This window comes from Palaemon carinicauda, chromosome 45, assembly GCF_036898095.1.
Source record: "Palaemon carinicauda isolate YSFRI2023 chromosome 45, ASM3689809v2, whole genome shotgun sequence".
Classification (NCBI taxonomy): Eukaryota; Metazoa; Arthropoda; class Malacostraca; order Decapoda; family Palaemonidae; genus Palaemon; species Palaemon carinicauda.
The window spans coordinates 35,376,111-35,394,270 of record NC_090769.1 but is presented as its reverse complement, the minus strand read 5'-3'; the positions used below and the strand labels follow the sequence as shown (position 1 = coordinate 35,394,270).

The 18,160-nt window shown below is 35.0% G+C and overlaps 1 protein-coding gene across 1 annotated transcript in view; it reads left to right on the top strand.

Moving 5' to 3' along the window:
- LOC137634906 (microtubule-actin cross-linking factor 1-like) overlaps positions 1 to 18,160 on the top strand; it is a 1,614,628-nt gene that overhangs the window by 145,286 nt on the left and 1,451,182 nt on the right. Inside the window, exons 25-27 of the mRNA XM_068367453.1 lie at positions 4,559 to 4,662; positions 9,553 to 9,705; positions 15,191 to 15,343. Of these exons, the coding sequence (XP_068223554.1) occupies positions 4,559 to 4,662; positions 9,553 to 9,705; positions 15,191 to 15,343 (410 nt within the window). The remainder of the gene's footprint in view (positions 1 to 4,558; positions 4,663 to 9,552; positions 9,706 to 15,190; positions 15,344 to 18,160) is intronic.

Genomic DNA, 18,160 nt, shown 5'->3' with positions numbered 1-18,160 from the left:
AGCATTATAAACTATTTACATTATTGTCCTTATCATTAGGTTGTACACGAATGCAAACCATCATCCTTTATATAGGGAACAGTTTTCAGCCCATGAGCTAGACGGCCGTTAAACTTGTTAATGACAGGTGGAGCGAGGGTAAGGAGCCCCGCCCCTTACCTGTCATTATTCAGAAGAGGAACTTGCCACAAAGCACTTTTCATTCTTCAGAAGATGAATTAGTCATAAAGCAATTTTCATTCTTCATAAGAGGAACTTGCTATGATGTGCTCCATTCTTCGAAAGATGAACTTGCCTCAGAGTGCTTTTCATTCTTCAGAAGAGGAGCTTGTCACTAAGAATTTTTTATTCTTTGGAAGATAAACTTGCATATGAAATTGACACTCTTGTCCCATGCACCTTGCTCTGTATTCACATATACGTGTGAACTTAGCCTCCTTCGCCTCTTTGTTACTCTCTTATACATGCACATGATTTTTGCCAAGCACGCTCGTTTGTTTACCAGCACTGACAGGGCCGTAATAGTGAACTTATAATAATTTTACCCTCACGTAGTGAGGCGTACTCTCCGGGCTCTCTTATGCTCCTATGCTCATGCATTTTATTTCTTATGGCCTCATATATATTCAGTGCTCACCTAGAAGCTATATCGAATCTGAACATTTACACTCCCGATGAGGTGTACACTCATGTTTGTGTGTATCCTTCCATTTCTGAGCACACAGTTGTTTACAAAAGCTCCCCAACCAGAATACTTATAAGAGCAGTAGAAAATTCTCCTGACCGTGTATACCTGCGTGTGTGCAAGTGCACCCATGTGGGTAAGCACTCACTTTAGATTTTGCCCTCACTAGAAAAAGCACAAGCTGAATCTTGGTGGTTCCCCAAGTGATAAGCGCTTATCTGTTGGAAAGAACCATACTGTTTGCTATTAATTTTTCCATTTGCTATTAAGCTCAACCTGACTGAAGGAGTTCCTCGACCTTAGAAAGGAAACCCAAGAATAAAACAGTCCACAGGTCCTTCCAGAGTGATGACCGAGCCCTTCAGCAATACACATCTTCAACCAGTCACCTGAAGCTTGCTTATGGTCAAAGAACACCTCTATGGCTGCTAAGGAAGAGAGCCCCTTGATCATGACTACCACCATATTGGAATACATGCCAGGTTTTATATTAGAAGCAGAAAGGAAAAAACTCAAACATCTTTCTGACTCCATGTTGCAGTTTTGGGAGACGAGTCTCTAGCGACATATCCTGCTGATCAGGACTCGAGACCTGCTCCAGGGAAAGCAGAAAACCCTGAATCTGGAGCAACCTTCTTGAAGTTTTTGCTATTATCAGGTAAATTAACACATTAGGGGAATCTTTCAGGGTTCTGGTCAAGACAGACAAGAACTCCATTAACTGCTTATCTCAAATCTTTTTGAACCACCCTTGTCTGAACTGGCTATCAAAGTAATAAAGAAGGCAGACACTTTACTTTCTGGAAGCATTTTCCTCAGAGCAAGCCATTCAGACAAAATTCTGCCACCGACACTCTACACGCAGGAGAGATTTTATGCAGGAGAGATTTTATGCACCCGTGGAAACTAATCCTTCCCTTCGGCCTATTGATACTGAGGTACAACCCTGACTCTAGAAACATCAATGGATAGTCTCAGGTAGGAGGCTGCCATCATCTCAGCTTTTGAGTCTGCCAACTTGGAAACAGCTTCCAGGGCAAGCCTCTAGGTGATGTCTTGGCTAGACTATGGGTCAGGTGCAGAGGTGTACTTCGCCTCTTCTTGGGACTGTTCAAAGCCATAGAGCAATAGGAATTTACCAGCTTGGGGTAGCCCAGTGAAGCAACTAGGCAACGAAATATTATTTCCAGGGTCACTAATCATTCTGAATGATGGAAGGTACCCATTACTGTGTCTCAGGAGTTAGTGGCCAGGATCTTGAAGCCAGGCAGCCATAAGTCTAGCCTTTCTTCAGCTCTTCCTCACAAAGACGACTAGAATAGCTTTCATTCCTGTTCATAGGGTCCGGGGGTCTGGGTTGGAGTATTATTTTTTCCTTAGTACATAAATACTAAGAGATTCTAAAACTGTTCTTTCTGGCTTTGTGTATAAATTTGGACACATGCTCTCACTAGGGAACAAGACAATTACCATTGTTTCAATCACACAAAGCCAGAATACCAGATTTACCTTTGCCTTTTAGAAGTACTTTTCAGTGGGTCAAGTATTGAAAGAAGGTGTCTATAAGCATCAGACTACCTTCATGACACACTACTTATTGGAATGCATCCAGAAGTCACTGGACACCTTTACCTTAGGACCTGTGGTAGCTGTTCAATAGGTAGTGTAGCAAACCTAGCTCCCTCAGGACAAGAGACATCACATCTAAGATAGCGGCTGTGCTATCAGTCTATGATGTAACTTTGAAATTGTGTTAACAGAACTCGTGTTAACGGGGAGTTAAATGTACATTGCCTATCCCTTTACGGTTGAAGACTATACAGCGTCTCCTCTGAAAGAAAGGCTTTTCAAGACCAACTGAGAAGCAGCTTTCTGGTTACCGCAGAAGTTTACCGTGCAAAGTGGAAAATCTTCTGTGATTGGTGATGTAAAGGGAATAAATCTCCGCTCAAGGGCGCTATTCCCCTGATTGCAGTTATTTTAGTATTTCTAAGGAACACGAAGGCCCTTTCAGTCACTGCGGTGAAAGGCTACCGCCAGGCCTTGAGTGAAATTGAAAGGCTGGACCTCTCAAATTCTTGGGAACTCTCGGCATTGATGAGGAGTTTTGAGCAGTTTTGCCCTCCTCGAGAACTTGAACCCCCTTCCTGAGATGTGACTAAGGTGCCATGGGCCTTGAAGAAAGCCCCTTATGAACCTATGCATAAAGCCTTAGACAGAGACCTAACCCTGAAGACAGTCTTCCTCCTTGCCTTAGCTTCAGCCAAGAGGAGCGCGTGAGTGAACTGCATGGTATATATCACCTTGTGTCACATGCCATGGGTGTAGAGAACTATCTTTGTCTTTTGTTCCTGAATTTGTAGCTAAAACCCAAAATCCAGTTGATAATGATATCAGATTTGACTCTTTCACAATATTGTCTATCAAAGAGGTAACTGGTGACCCGGATGACATGTTACTATGTCCTGTAAGAGCAGTTTGTAAATATCTAAAAGGACGCAGTATCTCAGGCTCAGAGTCTCCAATTTATTGTTGAGCACTGGCCATTCCATAAAGGTTTCCAGAGATACCATCTCTTTTTGGTTGAGAGAAATCATCATGAGAGCCTATAAGTCCTGAGAGGAAGAGTCTCCAAAGGCTTCCCCCCTCGAGCGCATGATATATGTGGGCTTGCCCTAGCAACCCTAGCATTCTGTAAAAACCACTCATTATCTCAAGTTCAAAAAACAGGAGTATGGAAGAGACAAACCACTTACAAACCACTACGTTAAAGATTGCGCACACAGGTCCTTAGACCCCTTTTCTATAGGACCCATTGTTGCTACACAACAAATGGTCTAATTTAAGCTCACATGGAATGAGTAACTGCTTCTATCCAGGCTTCAGTTACTCTGCATTATAAGGGTGTTTATGAGTATAAAGGTGAATGGCAATTTTGATCAAACTTGAAGGCCTCACTTAAAATCTCCCTGATGCAGGTAAGAATGCTTTGTGTTTGTTGACTGATATATTAGTATATTGCATTTATTGATATTAAAAGTCACTTGATGTTCATATCACTTCATCCTGGTAAAGCTCTTTGGAATAGAACAGAAGGCCCTTCCTTGTACGAGCTGGCTGCACTGTTCACCAATAATTCACTTTTATATCTTGCTTTTATATCTTGGGTGAAAGGGCAGACCTTTTATAGCACGAAGACTTCCTACCACCTAAGAATGGCTCCCCATTAAATGACTCGGAATTTTGTATATGTGTAGGAATTAACTACAAATTTAATGACTTTGGTTTGTATAGCTATGAAAAATACAAATTTTATAAAATTTGTAGTTGTAACTTTTGCATATACATCATGTATGGTGTTTGAAAAATAGATAGAAACACTGACAAAATTCAAATTGAATACACTGTTGGTAATGACTAATATGTTGGGGATGTGTTTTGAAAAATAATTCATAATCATTGGAATATAAATAGGAATATAAATACCAAAATGTAGAAGAGAGCTTAATATGAACCAAAATGTAGCTCTTATGATAAACCAATATCCAATTGAAATGAGAGGTTTTGATGGAAAAAGGGGCATGAGAACTTGTAAATAGTCTGTTTGCTGAGCATGTAAATTTGTTGCATAATAGGCAATTGATTCCTTGAACCATTTAAGATTATTCAAGGAAATAGTTTGTTCGTACAAAAAGTTTGTTTTCAAAATAAGTCTTTCTTTTGAAACACCATTTAGTATTCAAGTTGCTGAGTCAGTAAATTATCAAGGCATCCTTAGGTGTAATGCATGAAAATGTTCTCTTGTTTGCTTCATAGAGAAAGAACTCCCTTGATGACTAGTTTCATTCTAATTTTTTCATTTGTGTTTGACAGAATGTTGTGCTGAAGAAAAAGATTGGCTTGACCAGCTTCAAGCAGGTCTTGAGAAATCAACGAAGTCTGCTGCTGATGCGGAAGAAATATCAGAGGCTTTAGATGTAAGTTTTAAAATGAGATCCATGTAGTTATTGATAATTTTTTTTCCGGGTTTTGTCTATTCTGTATTTTATTTAAGTATGTCCCCTCTTTGTATGATTTTTTTCAGCAAAGTTTTATGTTCATGTAAAAAAAACATTCTTCATTCTTTTTTAACCATTATTTTGCTGGTTAAGGAGGGAAATCCAAAGTAAGTGGAGGTTATAGTTATGTGTGTGGGATTGCAACAATAATAGTTATTACTTTTCAAAATACTGTACTCTTAACCTCTGACCTTGAGGAAGAAGGATTTTTTGCACCTTTATTGGCGTTCACAGCGAGTTGTTCTTATTCTTTGCATAATTTTTTTTTATCATATTAACACTCTCATATTACTATTAGTTGTTTAATTTTCTTTATTACAAATTTTGCTATAGAAAATTAAAAAAAATATTTACTTTGAATTCCTTAATTACTGTACCTGTGTTCTATTTATGATCATAAATACTCATACACACACACACACACACACTCTCTCTCTCTCTCTCTCTCTCTCTCTCTCTCTCTCTCTCTCTCTCTCTCTCTCTCTCTCTCTCTCTCTCTCTCTCTCTTTTAAATATAGAGATATAATCATCTTTCTCTTCACAAAATCATTAATTTTTACAGTATTTTATATTCTTTTGTATTTCATAGACATTACATTTTTATACACAGTAAACCATAATGTTCACATAAAACTATAGACAGTAACAAAACAGAACTTTGTGCTAAAATAACAAAGGAACTGTTGTAAAAATGATTCTGCTTCTGGCACAAAGTCATACTGTTTACAACTGTTTTCATATGATATTTGCTACTCAAAGTTTAAGTGTATTTGGTATGAAGAGAAGAGTACTAGTATATGTTGTTACCTTGTACAGTTTTATTTCAGCGAGTCTTACCAGCATTTATGTGCTTTGTAAGTCAGTACGAGCATGACAGAAGAAAAAGAAGATTAAATTTATAGGTTTTTAAATAAGTAGTACTGAGTGCTTACATTATGTCTGTGCTAGTACAGTAGCATGTGTCTATTCATCTGGCATCACTTAAATTTTGCACAAGCAGATAATTTTTTTATTGTTAGTAGATATTTAAAAAGTGCTTTTACAGTACTTAGGATGTTTATTGGTATAATTTTCTTAGTACTTTTTATTGTTATTTCTAAGTCATCAGTATTATCTTGATTCTGAGTTTTTCCTCTTTCGACTCGACCAAACTCGGGCACGGCACCAGTTATTGCAAAATATTAATATTGTATGTAGCATTAATCAAGAGTTAACTGGCAATGAAGTCTTTAAAAGTCTATTCATCAAACATGTGAACTGTGTTTCTAAGTGCATAATTTGTGGAGGTAAGGTTTATATTTTTATTATGAACAGTGGTGGTTGTCATAAAATATATCTTTTATATATAAAGATAAGGAAGTGAAGGATTGGGCTTGGAAGAAGAGCGTGCACAATCATCTTCAAGCTGAAATGACATCTTAGCACTATATGGGTGCCCTCAGCTCCCTCTCTCATCCACTTCCCTCAGCCATTTTGACTTCCTTTCTACATACCCAGTTTATACCTATATTTTTTACTGTAGTTCAAGCTTATATTCTATGAAATATTGGTTCTCTCATTGAAATTGTAAGTGATTTTACACTTTTTGCATGACCTTTGGATGAGCACATGTCAAAGCAGAGTATTGTACAGTTTAAAGCAGTTGTATTCTATTCATTAGATATAATATATATCAAATTTTATCCTTTCCAAATTTATTCTAGTAAGCAAGGCAAAAGTAAAGCTAGACTCATTGACCTGGTAAATCTCCTCAAGAACAGTTCAAGCACAAATCAAAGTTATATTCAAAAGGAGATCAGAGGTATGGGAGAGATCAGAGATATCAGAGCCTAAGGTAGACTGCATTCCAAAAGACTGTCCTATCTGAACTTCCAGAGAGAAATGTCCTTCTCTTCAAACCCAACCTTTATACTTTATACCCAATCTCAGGTATGCATTAACAGCAAAGTTTCATTGGGTACATCACCAAACTTCATACTCAAAATGCTTGTAATGATCTTTTTAAAATAGAATTGGAGACTTTATGAGAGGAACTCGATTCTGTAAGGGGCAGTGAACATTAAGAACCCTTACTGAAGGAACACTTATGTATTTATGACCACTAGACTCAACTATGGAAGTCAGGCTAGTTTAAGCAATCGAGTAGACAAGTCAGACTTGCCTTCCACAAGAGAGGGCTCGCTCGCCTTCTAAGAATAATAAAGGAAGTTAAATAAGTTAAGATCTATGAACTCATCACTAATTTGACGGATAAGGGAGTATTGGCATGTCATATCATTATCCACTATGCAAAGGATAACTAATCTTTTCGGTCATCATTAGGCTGTCATTCTGTTTACAGCATTGTATTTCTCCCAATGGTAATTTAAAACACAGTGCTCTCCTTGTCCTGTAAAAATAACAGATTCAGCAGGGAAGACAACTTAAATGCAATAAACACTTGTAGAATCTGCTAAGGATAGTGAATTCAAGGACACTTCCTTCTTAATTACCCCAAAACAGGATCTCTTTAGTCAGTCAACTTGCAAAACCTGAATTTGTAGATGTTTGTTTATGATGAGCAATGATGGGGTCAAGAGTGGAAATCAAATTGAAATCTAAGATAATATACAACTGGTGCATCTTGCACAAGTCAGCATTTCAATACATTATAGAGGGCTTAAGGACTAGATGGGAACCTGAATTGCTAGCCTTTTTCTGAATCTGAGACAACAATATATCGATTCTATCCTCCACAAAGTTGAGAATTGAGGGATATAAACAGTCTTGGAAATACTGTAGATACTTCTGCAAATTTGGAACAATAAATAGCTTCCAAACTTACCTTACTCACCTAGAGTATTTTTCAATAATAAGTCTACGTAAGATTTGAAAATGAGATAATTCCTCACCTTCAAGGTTGCTTCCTCCATCTTCCTGTATTGAAGGTTGAGCTGAGGGAAAATGAGCTGATATCCAAGCTTGTTTACAACTGGAGTGAATAAAGGGGATGCTGTGCATGCAGTAGATGTACTAGTACCCACATTTACCGTGCTAGAATTAACCCGTGATGAACTAGTTTCCAAGCTTGCAAGGTAGCAGAACCCACTGAATTTAAGTGAAGCTTTGTTGACTGCAACAAGATTTAAGGGAATTACAGTGTACGATATGCCATGCCATCCACCTATATAATAAGGCATAGTTTAGGAGGGCTTACTGTAGTGAGTGGAATGATATTAGGATCCAGACTACCCACTGTCATCTACCCCACAATCTAGTTATCTTATAGAGCAACTAAGATTGTATCATTGCAAGGGTTTAATACTAGAAGGGTCTAATATGATTAAAGAATTTAGGGTGTGTGAGAGGGTTTTTAATCTGCACTGTGTAGCAAACTTTCAGAACCTTACTGAAAGAAACGCAATCAATAGCAGACTCACTTTGTGGAGTTAGGTTAAGTTTGGTAATGACAGCTATGACCAAAGTTACTGCTTTTAAAAGAAGATTCCCTGGACTTCTCAACTTTAACAAAGCAAGCTGTCTATGTTAAGAGCTTATGAAGCTCTTCGCTATCTAAAGTTGGCTGATTATGTGAATTGTCTGAAGGTGGAGAGGCATGTCATTATCGTCATCCCTGCTATAATCAATTTGTCAAGTCCTCTTTAGCTTTAACCCTGAACTAACTGTAAGTTTCCTTTTGTGATTAAAACTTAATTTTATTGGTAACCATTGAAACATACTTTTCCATGACTGGTACTGATAGTGAAACACTCTTCACAACGATTATTTAAATCATAGTATATAGTATGGCCCCCCCGACAAAATACACAAAAAGAATGTACAGTAGATCATGATCTCCCTCGAAGTAAATCCCATGCACATTCCAGGCAATAATTGCTATTTAAATGAGGGGAAGACATTTTAATACATAGTATGTAAGAAATGGGGAGAGCATGTGGTTATGACTGATCGACAGAGATAACTAAAGACAGAGTACCTGATGTGGCAGCCTTGGGCTTGTTACCACTTGTTGCTAGAAGATTCCACTCCTTTTTTGATGATTTGTATTTATTGTAATGAAAGAAAATGGGAAAACTTTAAAATTTAAAAGATTTTACTAGTGAGTGTCGATTAAACCAAGCTTCTGGAGAATAAGCAATATGAACATCAGGTGATTATAGAAATAAGAAATTTTTTTATCAAAATTATAATTTCAAACCTTATTTTTTCAATACTTACTCAGTATACACCCACCCATTGGCTTATAATTATGTGACACTGGTTGAATATGGAAATACGATTAGCAAGGTTTTTATTGGGGGCTTAGTGTAAGTGCTCAGGGTGGACTAGTTTGAAACCCATAAGTCCTCTGAGTTTTCTTTTTGGCTGTCACATTAATACTGAGACATAGAGTACAGTATATAGCACATGAATACTGGGTAAGTTTTGAAGTGATAATTTTCATAAAGAAAAATTTCTTATTAGGTACAGTACTAATGATTGATTAGTTACCAATAATTTTTTAAAATAATCTGAGGTGTCCATAGTTCATTTTATCATTTCTCTTCCACTGAAACCACCTGTTGCTAACAAGAGGTGTTGATAGTTGATTTTATGGTTACATTTTTACCAAAATTGTAGAATAGCCTAGCTTAGCTATGGGAGGGTCAAATGCTACATTCCTGGGTGCCAAGAATTATTTATTGATTTTTCACTTCATGGCAAGCAAGCACTATTAACATCCATGAACTTGGAAGGTAAACTGTAATTGGTGTATCTTTTTGTGAAAAAAATAGATTGTATTAAGAAGTTGAAATTTTTTTTTCTCAGGAACTGGAAATATTTTTGCATAGTCATAATGAAGAAAGATTAGAGCAAATTAGGAAGCTGGCAGAATCACTTGTAAGTGAAAATGTAATGGCAGATACAGTTCAGAAGACAACCCAGTCTCTTTCAACTCGTTTTGAAACACTCAACGCTCAGGTAAGACTAGCTTTATGTATTTTGTTGTGTAGATTTATTTGTTACATGTTAAGTGTAATATTGTATTGTTGAGAATAATCCTTTCATGAAAAAAAAACTTTGCAATTCCAAGGAAACCATCTAATAGTTGCATTTAATAGTTGAAGAGGTTTTTACTATACATACTCAGTTGATGATTTTTTTTTAGCCATTTGGCAGTAATATTAATTATATTAGTGCAGTGTATAATTTACAAATCCACTAAAATGGGAATGACATGAAAACTCATCCTGTTGAGATCATAACTTTTCTTCTCCTATAAAGTGGTTTGGACCATTAGTAAGCAGGTTGTATTATAAAGAAACAGTACTTGATCTGAATGGAGTTATTAAATACGTTTATAATTTTTTCTTTTGGTTTCATTTCATTTTTTTCTCTCCCAACATGCTTTCAAAGCTTACAGGTCTTTTTTATCAAGTATTTGTAAGTGAGATATTTTTTTTATTATATTACAGCTATGGAATGTGTAGTTAGAATTTATATTCTTATATGATGTTATATTTAAGAGTTTTTGATTATATATCTGTAAAGCAATTTTCCTTATTAGATTAGCGTGGTAGCTTTATGAAAATGTAGTCATTAGAAATTTCATGGTGTTACAATTAATCCATTAAATATTTTGGTCAAGAATATGAGAGATGTTGATATTGATTGACATGAAGGTTACTATAACTGTAAAATGTAATGGTAGTCATTAGTAGTCAGAGGAGCTGATATAGAGAAAAATTATTTAAATAGTAATAGTGATATACTGTAATATGCCACCCTACATCGTTAACTTGTTCCAAGGTGATTTTTATATACATCTGATTTTCACCTTATATGTAACATATGCGTAATAGTTACGTACATACTTACAGCGGGCTATCATTTAATAAAAACCATATACCTGCATTAATAAGCTTTTAGGTCAATTGCAATACTGTACAGTAGAGAGATAGAGAAAAAAAATACCATGCCATATTTGTATTAAGAACTTGTAAAGGTGAATAATTGCTTTCCTGTAGTATACCTTATAATATAACACAAAACCAGAGATCAGAGTTAAAAGCAATAAATCTTTGATAAGTATACATTGTTATACAGTACTTTAATTGTTTGGAATTAAGGTAAATTTTCAATACAATGCTAAGTAAAGATTTTACCATTTTGTTTATTATAAATTTGTTATTATTTTTCATCTTTTAATGATACTTTTATATAAAGAAAGGTACAATTTCAGAATCCTAACAAGGTCAGAATTTGTTCTCTTTTCATATATGCACTTTAAATTCCTCATTCATAAATATGACGCTGGTTCATATGTTGAATTATTTTTATGTATGCTTTAATTTATAAATTATTCATTTACTGATATTTTAAGTGTTGATTTTTAATGTTTGTCTTTCATCACCTCAGACATTATAATTCTCTGTATTCTTTTCACTTTCATTTTGGTTTAACTAAATACAATAGCAACCAACATCCTTTTTGTAACATCATCTCACATTCTTTTCTTATCATAAACTTTATGTTAAAAAAGAACGTGTGTTGACTATCACGGTGCTAAGTAAGGAATGATGAGAGAGAGTGGGTAGTGGTAGGGGTGTGGGCGGGGGGGCAGTAGCCATAGGAGCAGGCAGTACGTAGTTGGATGTAGAACGGCACCTCGTAGTAATGAGGGATGTTGAGGAAGGAGAAGACTCATTGGTAAGGGACCTCTGATAGTGGTTTTAACACGCCCCAGTTACTATACCGACACTCTATAAGGGTGAGCGAGCTGGGTATATTCCTGGCATTCCATGCAACTTTTTTCTCTGGTATATTTAGCAGTATTTATACCTTAGAAATGGTACTGTAAGGATCATTTCATGGAGCGACACAGGTTGAGCCCAGAAATAGATTTCTCCTTTGTCAAAATTCCTTTTATATCAATTTATAATAATACAAGATCTAGGTCTGAAATACTGCTAGCCTTTTGATAATTTTCACACTTACATTGACTACTTTTTAGGGACAGTAGATTAATTGATATTGGAATCTTGTAAAGGGAGAGTAAAAATTACATAAAGAAAACAACTATCATCCATATCCTTTACACCATCCTCTTTATTATCATCAGTGTCATTTGCCTTTTCTCTGTCATCATTATCTACATGTTTATCATCAATATATTCATCCTCATCATCATCTATATAGTATCATTATCATCATCTTCATCCTTATCATTGTCTTCAAATTCAGTATCACCATAATCATCTTTATCTTTACCATCTTCATTTTCATCATCATCATCATCATCTTTATTATACTCCTCAGCATCATCATCTTCTACTCTTGATCTTCATTATCAGCATCATCATATTCCAGTCTTGATCTTCTTTATCATCATCCTTATTCATCTTCATTATCCTTTTCTTCATATTTGTCTTCATCATTTTGTTCATCTTCATTATTTTCTCCATCCTCATTATCATGTTGTACACCATCTTCATCTTTATCTTTAACATTTTCATTTCCATCACCTACATCTTTATCTTTATCATTTTCATTTCCATCACCTACATCTTTATCTTTATCATTTTAATTTTTATTATCATCATCTTTATCATGTTTATCTTTATCATCATCATCATCATCATCTTTTCTATTATGCTCCTCTTCGGTCTCATCATTGTAATCATCATCTTTATCTTAATCCTTTTCATCTTTATATCATCGTCATAATCTTTATCACCTTTATATCATTTTCATCATCTCTTTCTTTATCATTTTCATCTTTATTATCTTTATCATAGTCATCATCTTTATGCTCTTCATCGTTATTAATTTTATCTTCATAATCTGTAATATTATTTTAATCTTCTTCATTACATCATCATTATTGTAAACTTTTTCATTACATCATCATTATTGTAAACTTTTTCATTATCGACATCATCATTATTGTAAACTTTTTCATTATCGACATCATCTTTATCATCACTGTAATCTTAATCATCCTTAATCATCGTCATTATCGTCATCATTGCCATATTTTCACTCATCCTCATCTTCATAATTTTCTTGTTCTTTTTCATCTTATTTATCATCTGTTGAGAAGAGAAGTTTTTCTTTACCATCAATTTTTAATTCTCTCCGAAATAGAAAGACTAGATTAATATGTCATCATAGGCTACAAGGCAGTCTTTCACAAGTTTTTCATGAGGGACTGGATAATTAATGCTCTGTACCGTAATTGAGGTTCTTGGTTAGTCACTTTGTAGAAAAAAAAAGACATCCTCATTTATCTATATTGTAGTCAGGGACCTTCCCCTGGTACTGTATAGAAAAGAAACCCATATTTATACCACAAAAAATAGCCTTGTTTTTCCTATTAGAGCTCTATAAAGATATATTTCTGCATATAGAACCATCTTTAGATACGACATGGTAAAAGATTAGAGCAAATTTTTATGGCTTTATCTTATATCTGTATTATGAGACAATTGCTCAATTACAAAACCATTTATGATTAGGCTAGCTTTTGCAGCAGCAGGTTTCTTATCAAATATTGGTTATCCAAAGATGTTATTACAAATGTTTTTTTTTACGTAGTGTATACTTAAAATTCAAAATATACTTAGGCAATTTTATGTCATGTTTTTCTTAGAAATGCCGTCTAAAATCGGAAATCATTGTTTTGTTGGTGTTTAATTGCCTATCACAATGAAGAAATGAACCAATGCATTTACACATCCAAGTGATAACTTATGATACTAATTGCTACTGCAATCAAGGATATACTCACATATAAATATAAAAGAATACTCTTAATATAATTTCCAAACTTATTAGAAATATCTCCCCTATATATGTAATAGAGCAAGTGTCTGGTTATACTGTATGTATAAATATACTGTATATAAATATATACTGTATAAATATCTTTCTGGTCACACTCAGAGGCATTGCCGAATGTATAACTACTGTCTCTCCCATTCCCTCAGGTAGGGGGAGAGGATGTAGTCATACCCTGATAAGAAGGGTGCGTGTGTGTGCATATCTATTTAAATATTTAGCCGTAATTTTTTTTACAGGTTGCGTACACTAGTCTTATGATAAATAGCAGTAAACCATATAAAAACTTTGCAACCTGTAAAAAATTACGGCCAAATATTTGAATAGATATGCACACTTCTTATCAGGGTATGAGTACACCCTCTCCCCATAACCGAGGGATGGGGAGAGACTGTAGTTATATATCCGACAACGCCACCGAGTTTGACTGGAAAGATATTTATACAGTATATATTTATATATACAGTATAGCCAGACACTTGCTCTTTATTACGTATATAGGGGAGATATTTTTAATAAGTTTGGAAATTATATTAAGAGTAATATTTTATATTCATATATGTGCATATCCTTGATTGCAGTGGCTAGAATCAGATGACGACAAAATCTGCTGATGATGTTAACATTTTCTCGGATGGGCTCACATAGAAAAAATATATTTAATTTATGTGGAATTATTATTCAATTAGACTATTTATTATAAAGACATGCCAGTAATGTATAAGGTAAAAATAGTTTTATTATCTTTATTATCATTTTATCTCACATTGTGAATCTTTCTATATATGTCGATGGTTATCGCATTGACGCCAAGGCTAGCCGACTAATAAACATCACTTATGATTCAAAGTTTAGGGGGTGAATTCTGAAATTTAAATATTGTCTTGTTTGTAGAACTATATAGTAAGTGTCATGAAGTCGGTCAAATTCTTTTGTTAATACTTATATTCGTTCACATTTTTGTTGTACAGTCAATAAAAAAAACAAAAGCTTTGTAACCTAAAGAAATGGTTAAAATGGGATATTCATTATTGGAAGAGGAGGATTCAGCTTCCTCCAAAGTAAGAGCACACAAAGTCTGGGCTCTAGCTACTTCAGCTTTATCCTGTTTCAATTCATCATTTTAACAATTCTAAAATACTGCAATTCAAAGATGCCTGTCTACCTTCTTGTTCTTTCAATAGATATTAGACCAGTGTTTGAAATACTCTTGTCATTCATTGTGAATGAATGCTTATATTAATAGTTTCCTTAAGCATTATTGATTGTAGTGTAATATTGCTCAGTGTAGCAATTTTTCTTATTCTTCCGTTTTTATCAAGATATGTCTAATCCTTGAATTAAATCCTAGGCAATCTTTCATCTTTAAGTTAGTAGGTAATATGAATAATTCAGATGCACTTCTTCCATAACTAATAGTTCTCTCACTATTAGAGGGTTGCTATCTACTTCAATTGAGCTCCAACCTTACTACTATTGCCCTCTGCATGAGAGATGTTTTACTTCAAGTTCACTTTTCACCTAAATAAAGATTCATTTTTTATTTACAGAAGAAAAATTTCTTTAAAACATTTGATTGTACTTGTCTTTGTTTGGTCTTCATAAGAGTTTTTGTTTTCATTTATAGGCATCAGAACAACAGTCTGGATTAGAAGGTCGTGTCCAAGAAGCACAGGCCTGGGAGCGTGAATACATCAGTGTTTTAGATTATTTAGCTCAGTCAGATCTGTTGCTTACCCAGGCAGTTGCAGATCCAGATCTGCAAGTGGATCATGTTCAGGTAACTAATGTTTTTATAACTTTAAAAGTGAATTTTTTTCCATGATTTTATTTTCTCTGGAAGTGAATATGGAAAGTTTAGAATAGTGATTCTCTTAACTGATAAGTTGGGTTGTTCACTGTTAAAATTGTAATGGTCTTAACCTTGAATGGACAGTAGGGGTTTAGTCAAGACTCATCCATATAGTGTATTTCCCCATAATATTTAAATCTCACTGAACTATTTTCTATCCATAGAGTAAATATAGGTTGGAGGAAAATATAATTTTTGAAAGAAGGTACCAGTGATTTTTTTCTTGTGTGAAAGGTAACTAAACTATAGATTTTGTTCATATTCATGTGTTTTTATTAATAGCATATACAGTACATGTCTGAATTTCTTTTGCAAATAGTGTTGAAAATTATGATGGAAAAGTATGGGGCCTTCTGGAAACTAGTACAGTTGTACCTTAGGTTAAAAGATACTTTGAATATGAGCCATTTGGAATACTGTATGGCCATAAAAAATTTGAATTGAGTTATGAGTATTACACCAACATGCAAGCAAAAATTTTGCACCATCTAAGCAGTTTTCGTGGGCAAGTACGAATGAAACTCACACGGTCTGCAGAAAGCAGACGCTCGGTACCTATGCACCACCCGCCCAGTGTTCATGCCATGTTTACCCAGGTAATGCAGTGGTTCCTCTCCTTGCCAATTTAAAGAAAAGGCAAAAGCAGACGCCTTTCGATAAGTTCCTAATGAAAATTCAACGCCGTTGTTAAAAAGACGATCAAGTATCCAGAATGTATAAATTAAGTGATTCAATTTGTGATAGTGAACTTCATTCAAGAAAGAGAACTTCTGATATTTTACCAGAAGTTCTCAGGGAAGGAGATTCTTCTTCCAAGCAGTAACCCCTTTATCCTTCTATTCATCCTCTCTTTTCTCCTTCACTCCAGTCATCTCTCTTTAAAGGTAAAATGTGGATTATTAATTAGTATTAATTTATCATGTTAAGGGGACCGTCCGCCATGGGGTATTGACATAACAACTTTCAGAAATCGAAAATCGTTTTATTGCTTCTATGTATGCGTAAACATGTCGTACATACTCCCTAGAAGTTTCAGCCAATTATTTTTACAAATAACGAAGATGTAGAGGTTTTTAAATGATGACGTCACCCTTACTGTGTCGTCTGCATGACTGAGTTTGACAAAATCGTCTTTGTGTGTTAATTTTGCATATCTATAGCGATTTTTCATTTATATTTCGAGCTATCGTACGTCTGGCAGAAATAGAAGGCATTGGTAGAGTGTAGATGAACGAAATCTACTCTTACAATAACAGAAGCCAAAGTTGCCAAAGATGTATAGAAGTTATAATGTATGCGTTTGTTTACTTGAAGTTCGTATGTACATTGTGTATCCACAACGCCTTCGGGAACATTATAGCAAGGCCAATGTTACCTAAGGTTGTAGAAAGAACAAATAGTCAATCATTTTTCCAAACAATGAAAATATAGCAGTCTTTAAATGATGACGTCATCCTTATGGCGTCGTCTGTATGACTGAGTTTGACAGGTGCGCAGTTCTCTCTCTCTCTCTCTCTCTCTCTCTCTCTCGAATTATTTACCACTGCCATTTATACAAATACTTTTATTCTCTCTCTCTCTCTCTCTCTTTCTCTCTCTCTCTCTCTCTCTCTCTCTCTCTCGAATTATTTAAAACTCCCATTTATACAAATACTATAATAACAATGTTCAACTCTCTCTCTCTCTCTCTCTCTCTCTCTCTCTCTCTCTCTCTCTCATGTTTCGAAATCTCGTACCTCTGGCAGAAATGAAAGGCATTGGTAGAGGGTAGGTGAATGAAAACTACCAGCTACGAAAACATCACAGTTTCCTAAGACATATAAAAATTATAATGCATGTGTTTATTTGCTTGAAGTTTGTATGTTGATTGTGATTTCACAACGTCCTCTGGAATTTTATAGCAATGCAATGTTACATAAGGTGATAGAAAGAACTAAAAGTAAGTGGAGAACAAGAAAACAGAAGCCAAAGATGCCAAAGATGTATAGAAGTTATAATGTATGCGTTTGTTTACTTGAAGTTCGTATGTACATTGTGTTTTCACAACGCCCTCGGGAACATTATAGCAAGGCCAATGTTACCTAAGGTTGTAGAAAGAACAAATAGTCAATCATTTTTCCAAACAATGAAAATAGTGGTCTTTAAATAATGACGTCATCCTTATGGCGTCGTCTGTATGACTGAGTTTGACAGATGCGTAGTTCTCTCTCTCTCTCTCTCTCTCTCTCCTCTCTCTCTCTCGAATTATATACCACTGCCATTTATACAAATACTTTTATATTCTCTCTCTCTCTCTCTCTCTCTCTCTCTCTCCCCAATTATTAAAAACTTCCATTTATACAAATACTATAATAACAATGTTCAACTCTCTCTCTCTCTCTCTCTCTCTCTCTCTCTCTCTCTCTCTCAATTTGAACTGTCATCTATATCAGCCAAAGGCTCTCTCTCTCTCTCTCTCTCTCTCTCTCTCATGTTTCGAAATCTCGTACCTCTGGCAGAAATGAAAGGCATTGGTAGAGGGTAGGTGAATGAAAACTACCAGCTACGAAAAAATCACAAAGTTTCCAAAGGCATATAGAAATTATAATGCATGTGTTTATTTACTTGAAGTTCGTATGTTGATTGTGCTTTCACAATGTCCTCTGGAATTTTATAGCAATGCCAATGTTACATAAGGTGATAGAAAGAACAAAAAGTAAGTGGAGAACAAGAAAAAAGAACCAAGAAGAGGGAAACCTGGATTAG